This window comes from Marmota flaviventris, chromosome 17, assembly GCF_047511675.1.
Source record: "Marmota flaviventris isolate mMarFla1 chromosome 17, mMarFla1.hap1, whole genome shotgun sequence".
NCBI lineage: Eukaryota > Metazoa > Chordata > Mammalia > Rodentia > Sciuridae > Marmota > Marmota flaviventris.
This window is the reverse complement of record NC_092514.1, coordinates 45,281,540-45,293,645: the sequence shown is the minus strand read 5'-3', so window position 1 is coordinate 45,293,645 and position 12,106 is coordinate 45,281,540. Positions and strand designations below refer to the sequence as shown.

General features: G+C 53.9%; 1 protein-coding gene across 1 annotated transcript in view; it reads right to left on the bottom strand.

The window, feature by feature from the left end:
• Nucleotides 1-868: 868 nt before the first annotated feature.
• Cuedc1 (CUE domain containing 1) overlaps nt 869-12,106 on the bottom strand; it is a 79,955-nt gene continuing 68,717 nt past the window's right edge. The window contains exons 4-11 of the mRNA XM_027950309.2: nt 11,198-11,324; nt 10,366-10,552; nt 9,057-9,140; nt 7,020-7,091; nt 6,036-6,129; nt 5,126-5,184; nt 4,295-4,365; nt 869-2,588 (exon numbers count right to left, since the gene is read on the bottom strand). Coding sequence (XP_027806110.1) covers nt 4,298-4,365; nt 5,126-5,184; nt 6,036-6,129; nt 7,020-7,091; nt 9,057-9,140; nt 10,366-10,552; nt 11,198-11,324 — 691 coding nt within the window. The 3' untranslated portion in view covers nt 869-2,588; nt 4,295-4,297. The remainder of the gene's footprint in view (nt 2,589-4,294; nt 4,366-5,125; nt 5,185-6,035; nt 6,130-7,019; nt 7,092-9,056; nt 9,141-10,365; nt 10,553-11,197; nt 11,325-12,106) is intronic.

Below are 12,106 nucleotides of genomic sequence, written 5' to 3'. Positions count from 1 at the left end.
TATTACACTAGTCCATGGCAATCATCAAACAATGTGCAAAATTAGATTGTCAGAGAATCTTGTTTTGCTTACGACACAACACAGGCAGCACCACCAGTTGTCCCAGGTATGCCATTATTCAAGCCTACCTTGCATAGTGGGTCTGATGGGGGTGCAAACAGATGCTCATGGGGAACTTCTTTGTAGGAAGGGCAGGAGGAACAGTTGTTTGTCCTGGAACATGGCATCATGAGAAAGAGGAGCCACATTGGCCCAGGTGACCCAGAACTCAGGAACAAGATGTGTGCGTGGAAGTTACAAAGAGGCCTTTGGCTCAACACAAGGAAGCATTTTTAACCTTGAGAACTGCCCTGTCTGAAAATGGCATCAGCTTCCTCTTTTGGCAACCAGTTTTCCTGTCCCTGTGTGGGAGGTATTCCAGCTGAGCTGGGGACCTGGGGTAAGCTAGAGATGCATGAACTGGAAGGCCTCTGCATTCCTTTTTAAGTCTGAGGTTGTGCTCCAGTCTGCGTCTCTTAATCCACAAACTTTCAATTTAGGAAGGTGACCCTCTGGAGGTTTCCCAACAGACTAGCTTTCCCCATGGTGTTTCTGCCACTTATCAGCAAGCGGTTTACTTTCCCAGGGGAAACCCAAAGGCTACAACGCTGGATAGAGCGGGCAGCAGGTGTCACCTCCTAAGCACTGTGGGGAAAGTGCTGGAGCCCTTTGGGCCCTAGATAATGGGGTTAATGGGGGCAGGTGAAGCAGGTGGGCTGCAGACGCGACACAGATCTCCAGAGGCCAACCCCTGTCCTCAAGGGAGAAGAGCGGGTGGGGGGGGGAGGGGCGTCCAGCCCACGCAGCTGGCCACATCAGAGCACCAAGAGAACACGAAGTCTTTATTACAGGAATTCCTATGAAACCGCTCCAAGAAAAAAACCCACACATAGGAGGAGAAAAAAAAAAATAACAAAGCAACACACACACACACACACACACACACACACGGAGTTGCGGCTTCCTTGCGTGCACTTGGCCCCCGCGTGGGGAGGGGTCAGGGTCACAGCCCAGACCTCTTCCTCTGCCGCTCAGGGTCAGACCCATCTGGGCATCCCGCTGACAGCAGGCGGACTGGGGAGGGTTGCTCTTCCTCCCAACAGAGGGCGGGCGGCCCCACGCCAGGGCCCCTGGCACCGTGCGCTGCTTCCAAACTTGGTCACCCTCCTCGCGCAGTGCTTGCTGTTCTCGGGAGCTAGGGAAGCTCCGCGCCAGGAGTCGCGCAGGGGGCAGGAGGGACGAGGAGCTATCAGGCCCTCGCCATGCACACACTGTCTCTCGGCCCCTGGATGCCACCAGGGCCCAGCCAAAGATGGAAGCTCATTCCCAAACTTCCAAACCCGCGTCCCTCCTCCAATAACAGATGGCAACTCTGAAGTTCTAAGAGTCTCGTGCCTGCCCAGGCTTCCCAGCTCCCCGGAAAGGTCAGCGCGTTCCCATGTCCAGGGAGGGGCCGAAGAGACTCACGGCCTCTTTCCCCTTGGCAGTGGTTGGTGCCGGTTAAGCATTCGTAGAATCGGAGTTTCCTTCTTAGGTCACCTTCTGGACTTTAGCAAAGGGCACCCCGTGAGCCCTTCAGTCCTATAAGCCCTCACCCAGGCTGGCAGCCTCTTTGCCAGCTTCATCCCTGCACATTGTCAAAGGGGGTTCACTCCTGACCACCCCCTCCCACCACTGCTACCCACCCTAAGAGTCCAGCTGGGGAGGCAGGGTCCCTGGGAGCCACCACTGTGGTGTGTGACTCCAGACTGGCTTTTATCTTCTGCCAAACTAAAGACCCTGCCCACCAAAAGTCCTCCAGCTCCGGGGGGGAACCACCCTCCCCATCCCTGCTGGGTGAAGACAAGGCTGGGGGGGGGGACCCTGCCAGCCCTCAACAGAAGCAGCTTGATGAGCCAGGCCTGGGCCGGTGACAGATTCCTCCTTGTGGTGACCTAGCACTCCTCAGACGGTGCCTGAGTGACTGTCCAGGGCTCTCCCACACCAAACTCTGTACAAGAGTTGTGCAGAGGGTCAGGAAAAGGGTGGGATGCAGGAGACCTTGGGAAGAAAGGGCACGAGTGCCCAAAGGGAGCAGGGAATGGGGGTAAACCAGGCAGCCCATGGCCTGGCAGGAGAAATGGGGAAGAGAGAGAGGCAGAAGCTCTACCTGCAGGCCAGAGAGCCTCTGGTAGGATTATCCTGCCCTTTCCCAAACTCCAACCTAGGCCACCTGCTGGGATTTTTTTTTTTTTTTTTTTTTTTTAAGGAAAGGTTGGTTCCTGCATTCCCCATTGCCCAGAGAAAAGCCTGGCCACAAAAGGGTCTGTGACCAGCTGCTGGCTTAAGGGGCCCCAGGTCCCTCCTCCAATAACAGATGGCAACTCCAAAGTTCTAAGTCCCATGAAAAGTGGCAGTGGCTGGGCTGGACTGTGGCCGGAGAACCACTGGGCCTCGGTATGCAAGCACCATCTGTCCGGCTGCAGCTGGGCCCTTCAGCTGGGTGCCGGTGTTGCTCTCGCTGTCCCCACCGGGTCAGAGCATCTCTGGCAAGGAGGAGCTGCTGGCATCTGGCAGGGAAAAAGGATGGATAAAGTCTCTTTCAAAGAAGCCCCCTGGTTTTTCTTGGTCTCTAGTTCCTGAGGAGTGAGTCTGGGGTAGAAACAACCAAACACAGCAGCTCCTTTCTTTCTCCAGGGCCTCTGGATCGACCTGGAACTCTGCCTGGGGTCATTCCCGCACCCAAATTCCTAGAAATTGCACAACTGTAGCTAGTGATTGGGTGGAAATATGGGACAGGGAGGATAGAGCTGTATGGGAAAAGCTCAGAGGTAGGAAACTGTCTGACTCATTTTGTGATACACTGGTAGCTCGGGTGAGCTAGACCATAGGGTCCTGGAGGGGCAGAAATGTAAACTGGGGTCAGAATTTGGTGGGCCCCAGACATTGGGCTGAGGAGGTCATAGACTGTGCTCAGAAGATCCACTCAAAGGCAAGGGAGAGGAGCTGGGGATGTGGCTCAAGCGGTAGCGCGCTCGTCTGGCATGCGTGCGGCCCAGGTTCGATTCTCAGCACCACATACAAACAAAGATGCTGTGTCCACCGAAAACTAAAAAAATAAATAAAATTCTCTCTCTCTAAAAAAAAAAAGGCAAGGGAGAAATGGAACCAAAGGGATTTTTGGTGATGGGATGAAGACAGGTGGGGCAGCAAAGAGACCAGGGCTGCTAAGTAGATGATATGTCTAGCAGAGCAGTGATGGGAGGAACGGGGAAGAGAAATGGGATGGCCAAGTCAGGAGGAGAGACTCTGGCTTTCAGAGAGTTGACATCCAGGGCTGGAAAGATAATCAAGGGTGCAGCTGAGGATACAGAGCAGATCTGGAGGAGTAAGTGTGCTGGAGATTCCGATTTTGAAGCCAACTGCACACAAGTATTGCTGATGCTGTAAAAGAGGACGGTGGTGCTGCCAGAGAGTGGGGAGGGAGAAGGCTGAAGAGGGTCAAGGACAGAGCAACAAGTGGGTATTTAGGGAGTGGGAGGAGCAACAGAAGCCTGGGAGGGAGGAAAGAAAGCCAGGGCTCCCCAGGGTTACCAGAGCCCAGGGACGGTTTCAGGAAGGACTGTGGGCACATAATGTAGACGTGAGCACACAGTGTAGATGTGTGCACACCAGAAGAATGCAGGACAGGATGGGAAAAGGGTGTAGGGGGCAGAAGTAAATGGATGCAGGGCAAGGGGCTGAAAGAGGGGCAGATGTGCTCAAGTCCTGCAGGAGGGGTCTGCATTCTCTGTTCATTCCCAGAGAGGCGCACAGGGAGACAGGAAAAACAGTCTGGGACCAGGGGTGGCAGCCACCACAAACCCCAGATCATCCAACCCAAGCAGGGGACTGGACATAGTTGGGGGGGAGGAGGGTGGCACCTAGATTTTCTTCAACTGGCATCTCAGTATGCCACGTGTGTCCTGGTCTGTCTTCTCAACTGGGCTAGAAACTATTCGAGGTCAAAAGCTGATTTTGTTTTCCTAACATCTGTCAAAGGCAGGAATGATTGCCTTTTGTCAAATGAATAAAGAGCTAAATAAAAGAAATGCAAAAGACGGGTTTGCATGCAGAAGCCCATATCCCCTGCTGCCACCCGAGGGAAGAGACCCAGGATCTGCACTATCCAGCTACTTGAACCCAGCACCTCTGGACCCCTGGGAAGACAGGGGTTGTGGGGTGTGGTGGGTTCTGCCCTTGGGCAGTCCCAGGCAGCTGTGGCTCTAGGACTTACCTCTTACTGTCCTTCTCTCAGGGCTTCTTCCACCTTGGGCACCTCCTGCCGCTTTCCCCGGAAGTCTTCATCTAAAATGCAGAGGGACTGCCTCAGCGTCCACCCTGCAGGCCTCACTCATGATGTCCCCAGGATGCACAAGAGAGCAACCCTGACTCATTCTGCCCCCTCTGTCTGATGGGACACGTGCTAATTCCCGGGTGGCCAGTGCTTGGGTCTGATGAAAGAGGCAACAGGACACCCAGGGGTTGGTCTGACTCATCACTGAGCTCAGACCTTGGACAAGTTCTTCCCACTTCTTTGGGCCTCACTTTCCTTATCCATAAAATGGGTTGGGGAAGTTGGACTATCTAGATGACCTCCAAGGTCCTCTAGTCCTTCTTTCTAAGGCCCAATGGCATGGGGTTCAGCTATGTGCAGCCTGGTAGGGTCTGAGGCAGGGTCTTCTGGCCCCTGTTGCATTTGGAAGGGACTTAGTGAAAGTTGAAAAGTCTGTGGGCCCTCAGACTAAAGCTGCCTAGTGCTCAGTTCTTCATGTGGGCAGTCCTGTCTGTTCCCTCACACTCTGGAAATACTGCCCAGAATATTCCAGTGCCTGGTGCTTTATGCTATAGGTAGAAACAGGTGGAAGAGGGGCTGGATCCCCTTTCAGGGACTGTAACAAGGGGCAGGCATTGTGCACCACTCTTTTTTGGATCACCTGCCCACCAACTTTTGATGTGTCTGTCCCCTGGTTGGGTGCCCCCTCCCTGACATGGAACACCCAGGCTCCTCTTGTAGGATCACCCAGCACAGGCAAGACAGAGCTTAAGGGTCCCCTCCCTGCCTCACCACAAGCATGGCCCTCCACGTCTTCCAGAAGATTAGCTGTTGATGCAGCAGCCCCCAGCCTGTCCAGCTGTTCAGGAACACAGTCCCAGAGACGGACAAGTACTGCCACACCCCATCCCATCCCCAAACCCCAGAGGCTTATACCTATCTCTCCTACCCCACAATACCCCAATACTGCTAGTTCCTTTCTTGGGGTCAGCTGAGCAACCAGGCCCCAACCCTCTCATTTTGTTCCCATCTCTGGGAACAGGAGAGCAACTTTCTCTCTGCTCCCCTTTTGCTGTTTAGCTTTTAATATCCTGGGCCCTGTTTCACAAGAAAGGATAGGAGTTTAGGTAAAAATGTGGAAAAAATTTTTCTTTTCCCCTAGTACTAGGGATTGAACCCAGGGACACTTTACCACTGTGCTACATCCCTGCTCTTTTTAGACAAGGTCTATGTTAAGTTGCCCAGACTGAGCTTGAACTTGTGATCCTCCTGACTCAGCTTCCCAATTCATTGGGATTGCAGGCATGCGCCATCATGCCTGGCTTGAATTACTTAATTTCTACTCAAGGAACCAAAAGTGAGAAGGCAACTAAGATGAGGAGACAGGAAGACTGTGGACCAGTTCAACTAGAGAAATCAGGAAAAGGTTTGCTCATTTCAAATGAACTCAGTGATTCAATTTTTCTCCCAAGGAGAACTTTCCACAGAGGGAAGCCCAAAGCCACTCCCCCACTCCCCACGTCTGGCCCCTGGTGTTCCAAGTGATGGGCAGCCAGCTGGCGGCCTGGCTCCCAGAGCTAAAAGGAGGCTACAAAGCCAGGGCCCACTCCCGGGGAGGGCAGAGCCTGGGGGAGTCCAGCTGGGGTCTCAATCAGGGCCTTTGGCATCCACCACACCACCCAGAGCCAGGCTGGAAGGATACGATGGATGCTTCGGCAAGTGCTTCCTCTTGGACTTCCTCATTTTGGTCTTCTCGGAGAAGGCCCGGGCCAGTTCAAACAGCTTCCTCCGGGTAGCTGGGGCAGAGAGACCGAAAGACCTGTGAGCTGTTTTTTTCTCTTGGCATCCAGACCACCATAGGGTCTCCCCCCAGGCCTGGGGGAAGCCGGGCAACACCAGGACCCCCCCCCCCCGGGGGGTGGAAGCTGGAGAGAGGGAGGTGACGAGAATCCCAGACAGGAATGCCACCTCAGGAGCAAGGCTGCCATCCCAGGTCTGCCTGCAGGGGCAGCACAGGCCACCAAGAAACAGGCCCAGACCAGCCAGCAGTCCAAGATCCGGGTATTCCTTCCCTGGCTTTGACAGACAGCCACGCATCTTGGCTTTCTTTTCTGCCCGCGGCCCCTGCGTCTGCCTTTCCACCCTCCCCTAGCCATCGCCAGAGTCGGTCCTGGAATTTCCATGACTAATCCGAGATTTTCCTTGAAATAGAGCCTGAAAGAATCTTCATTCACACTGGATGTGGGTCTGCATGGTGGGGAGGTGAGGGACACGGGGACATTCAAGATTGGCAGGACTTTGTGGAACAAGGTCTGAAGGCCTCCCACTGCCACAGAAAGTGGGCTTAGGAAGGGCCTCCCGCGCTCCGGCCCCCCATCAGACCCAGCCAAGTGGCCGCAAGCCACAGAGAATGCGAACAGTGACACTGGGTGAGGGGATGCGCAGCACATTATTTTTCTGCAGACAGCTGGCTCAAGAGGATTTAAACTTAATTTGTCTCTAGACTCAGCTGTAGAGGGAAGTGAGGTAGGAAGGCTGAGAGAGCCAGGCTGCGATTAAAATGTCACTTCAGTTCACCAAGAGTCAGCAGCACTAAAAATTCTGGTGGGGGCTCCTTCCCTCCCATTAGGCCACAGGGCCTGCCTCCAAAGAGCTGGAGATGGGAGGGGACGTGGGCTAGACTCACATTTTCCCATGTGCTTCAACTTGTCCCTGAATAAGGCATCTTCAGACACAGCAGGGTTGGCATCACTGGTTCCTGGAAGGTGGAGACATGCTGAGGGATGGGCCCCCTTGGGTTTCTCAGGTCCCACTGGAGAGGGAGAGCAAGCTGCTACCAAGGCACTGCGGAGGTGGGTCAGGGCTGTTGCAGCCCTATCCTTCCATTTTAGCAAAGATGCAGGTTTCTTCCTTAACCAGGAGGGAGTTTAAAGCAAGGAGGATTTGGGGGGTTCTCCTTTCTCCTTGTAAGCCGTGTTTTTCTCCTCTGTGAAAATGGGGGTACTCTTATGGTCTGCTGTATGTATGGAGAGCCAGATGAAACAGGGTCCTGACTATCCACTTCTCTGACAAATTCCACACTGTGAAGTCATGTTGGAAGTTTGAAATGAGCGGTGTGTGGGGGGGGGGTTTACACTATGGGGGTCACCCGGCATTGCAAACTGGGCTGCCACTGCACGCATTCACCAGCTAACTGGGGGGCTGCCTGAATCCTGGAATGGGTATGAGTCAAAGGAGGAAGAGCACAGCCCAGAGTGCCTGGGGAGATTCCCTTTGTCCTTCCAGGGTTAGCCTCTCCAGGACTTCCTCCCAGACACTAAGCAAGAATGTGAATAGGGTTGGGCCAGCGTCGGAACTCAGCTACCCCTCAGAGATGCCCACTCACTCAGGTACCAGTTGGGTCTCCCACAGCCCTTCTAAAGCCACTGTTCTCCATCCTGCAACCTGGCTAATCCCAAGTCACCTTGCCTGCTAAGTCCCCTTTGAGTCATTCTGATCCATCTCAGCAGCTCTGGTTTCTCTAGTTAATTCGGGATCAAGGACAAGAGGCTCCGTGAAAACTCCCAGATGCGCATCTGGTGGGGCCTAAGCTCCTAGACTGTTGCTTATGAATCAGTTCCGTGGGATTTTCTCTCTCCAAGCTGGGATCAGCTGAGCCCCACCCCCACCCCATTCCTGCATGCCCCACTCTACTGTGCCATGGAAGGTCTGTTCAGGCAAAAGCTGCTGAGGCTTTCTGTGAGGCAGGCAGTTTGTGGATGTGTGTGGAGCGGGGGTAGTGACTGACTAGGGCCCACTGTGTGCACAGGCACGGCATCTAGCTGTTGGGTGTGAAGGCAGGGCACCTGGGCCTCAGCCCCACCTTCCTAGCTCCAGCTCAACCCTCTAGTCTGTGGATCCCAGCAGCACTGCTGCCCAGGCCCTCGTCCCCCTCAGCATCAGGCCTCCTGAGCAGTAGGGCCTGGCCCTCTGTGAGGCAATTCCTACTTCTCACCACCTTATACTCCAAACTCAAAATTTTCTTCCTTCAACACCAAGGGCAGATATTCCCCAAATACTTAATAAATGAATGAATGAACCCTTCCCAGGTTAACCTTGCCCTCCTTCTTGGCGTACATTTGCAATAATCAATAATATGTCCTCAGCCTTGCTGGTTTGCTCCACCTATCTCTTGGACATACCTCCTTACACGACCATAAGCTCCTCCAGGGTAGATACCAAGCCTTAGAATAAGGCTGAACGGGGTGGGGCGGCCTGGGGTTGTGGCTCAGCGGTAGAGCCACTCACCTAGCACATGCGAGGACCTGTGTTCGATCCTCAGCACCACATAAAAAAATTAATAAAATAAAGGTATTGTGTCCAACTACAATTAAAAAATAAATATATTTTTTTTAAAAGAATAAGTTTGAATCTTTCCCACACCCACTTGCTACCAAGGGACATTATGTGGAGTAGCATGTCCTCTGGAAGACACGCTCCAAGAATTAATTGGGAGTTCAGACAACCCATGTCAATCCCATAGCCTCTGGGTTAGTAAAGACCCAGTGAAGGGGACATCTCACTCCATGGCCCATGTGGAAGTGCAGCCAGAGTCATCCCCTCCAGCCTGCTGAGGGGTCTCTTTCCTCATCCTCCCCCAAACTCCAAATATCCAAGGCAAAGTTGGGGTGTAAGTCCCCCCCAACACCCCCTCCAGGCTTCCTTCTCAGGAAGGCAAGGTTACCTGGGACTGAAGAGGGAAAGCCAAAGTCGTTTCCGACAGCCACGCTGCTGGATTTGGATTTCTGGGACTCATATTTCAATCGATCTGGAAAAGGACCACGTTCCTGTCAGGACAGTTAGCTCCTGGGCTCTCCAAGACATGCTGGAGGTGACAGAGGCTGAACCCCCCAAATCACACACAAGTGCACACAAGAACACAAAATATGCAAGCACACAATATGTTCCCACTCTTAAAGAACCAGAGATAGTGGGTTGGGGTTGTAGCTCAGTGGTAGAGCCCTTGCCTGGCATGTGTGAGGCACTGGGTTTGATTCTCAGCACCACATATAAATAAATGAATAAAACTAAGGTCTATCAACACCTAAAAATATATTAAAAAAAAAAAAAAGAACCAGTGATAAGCCAGGTGTGGTGGCATATACCTATCATCCCAGCTAATTGGGAGGCTGAGGCAGGAGAATTACAAGTTGCCAGTAACTTAGTGAGACCCTGTCTCAAAATACAATAAAAGGACTGAGGGGGTAGCTCAGTGGTAGAGCATCCCTAGGCTCAGTACCACAAAAAGGAAAAAAAAAAAAGAACCAGCAATAATAGAAACTTCGGTCGACAACCATTTGGAATGTTACAATGTCAGAATTCAAAGGTCCTTGAGATGGTAGAGTCCAATGCCCCTAATATGAAAGAAAAGGCCCTGAGGCCTCCACCAGCTTGGCTGAGGAGCCAGGGCCAGCCTTCAGAACCGGTGTTCTCACAGCACAACTTGCTCCTCCTTCACCGACATGGGTCAGTCACACACACAAACATACACTCTCACACTGTGACCCTCACAAGACTACTTCCACAGCCCCTTCTTTATATGTCACCCTAAATACCATGCTATCCTGAAAGGATAAGACAGCCAGGCTGAGGAGCAGGACACCCCACCCAAACACCCTAATGTGCTAACTAATGTCCTTCGCTCAGACAGCCTCCTACTCTGGCACCCATGGAGCCAGTCACTCTGTTCCTGGGGCTCTAGATCCCTCATGTCTGCCCTGTGGCTGGGGCTTGGTGAGGAAAGGCAGTGCTCTGGTCCCTGCTGCTGAACACAGAGCGGATGTGCAAGGGGAGGGAGAGGCCTACGTGGGCACACCCCTCTCCTCTGAGTCCCAAGGTTCCCCAGGCCTCTGTAGGCAGAATTCCAGCCTCCCCCACGATAACATGATGAAGGTCGTGCCTCATCAGCACAGAAAGCACCTGGCACCTTGGTCTCCATCCCAGCCCTTCCTGAGCCCCAAGGCTAAAGCCTTCGGTGCCTCCGTAGTGCCCACCTCTCTCCAGGGCGAGGAGGAAGTCACGGTTGCGCTGCAGCTCCTTCATGAACTCCTCATTCTGCAGGAAGAGCGCAATCCTCTCGTCTTCCAGGTACTGCTTCCAGCGGCTGTCCTGGGCCCCAGGCCCGGCCACGGAGGGAGGGCCTCCCTCTCCACTCACAGGTTTGGAGCCCCCGGGGTTACCCTGAGGAGAGGGCGAACATGCTGAATGCCCACTGACACATGTCCTTTCCCAGGATCCTCCAGCCCCACACCTCCCAACGGGACCTAATGGTCAGTCAAAATCCACAGGAATAGGTCAGAGCCCTCTCTGCTGTGGAAACAGAGTGGTTTAAAAATGACTTTTCCTCCTGACCTTGGACCACCTCGTTCCTTCATCCACAACCTGAGTAGTCCTGAAAAGGATCTGCTGTTCAACAGCCCACCCAGGAACTCTCCAACTCAAACCTCTTCTGCACCATCTGCCTCAGGGTGAGACCCACGTACCACAGGGACACCTTGGGACATGCCAACACCTGGGGAGAAGCTGCCCCTGGCCCTTTCCCAAGAAAGGGGAGGGAGGTACCTTGGCCCTCTGCCATTGACTGCCAATGGCTGTAGCCAGAAAGCCTCGCAAGCTGTCTCCCTCCCTGGGTCAAACAGGAAACCTCCTGGCCCAGACAGGAAGTGAGGCTTTTGGTCCAGAGTTCTTTTCCTACAAACCCAGGGCAACAGAAATAGCTCAGCCTGGGCTTAAAAACTAGGAAACAAAACTGGCCGGCACCAATTGTGTGGGCAAAGAGAGATGCTGGACAGGCCGGGGGCATGGAGGGTGGGGACAGATCATTACCTGTATGCTGTCCAGCTGCTGGGGCAAGATGCGGAGAAAGTCATCAGGGAGGTTGCCCAGCAGTGGCGGGTTCCAGTTCCGATAGCGCCTCTGGCTTGCGGAGGGTCCAGAGCAGAGTACATCGATCCTGGAGAACGGGAGGTGAGGGAGCAGTGAGGCCCAGCGACAGCATAACAGATCCTCAAGCAGGTGGGATCCTACTCAGAGATTCCAGCACCTTCCACTGCCTCTGGACAAAGCTGGTACTCTTTCTCTCATCAGTAGCCTCAACTGACTCCCAGGCTGTGGCTGGCAGTCATTGCTCTCCAATCACTCAGTGACCTCACAGTCCTAATGCAGATATTGTGTGCATTAAGTGTGCTTTTGTGAATGGCCCCTAGAGAGGCAGGAGTTCTACCCTTCTGTGCTTATATCCCTAGCATCTAACACAGTGCCCAGCTCATGGCCGCTGGGTAACAGGTATGGTCCAAATGAATAGATGCAAAAGCCACCGACAGCCTGGTTTGCCTGCTCCTTGGTTTGTTGGGGAGGGAAGACTCCAGAACCCCCAGGGGCGGGGGGGGGGAAGCAGATCTGAGCTCCCATTCTGCCTCAGCCACAAGCCAGCAGGGTGGTCAAGACACATGAGCTGAGTCTTGAACAACTTTCTGAGAAGTTGGAGATGCCAGTGGAAGATTCTTGTTCCCAGGGACGCTCAGGGTCCACTATTCCTAAGCAAGGTGTGTGGCAGGAGGTCTGTGCCAGGGCAGAGGCCAGCTGAGAGGCAGGGGGCATGAGAGGAAGAGAGCGAGGCCAGCGGCCTCCCTGACCCCCAGCCTCCTGCTCTGACGCCCATGCCTGAGGGCAGCCTGGAGCCGGGCCAGGAGCTCCCCACAGCTCTTCGGCAGCCTGCAGCGTGGCAACCGCAGG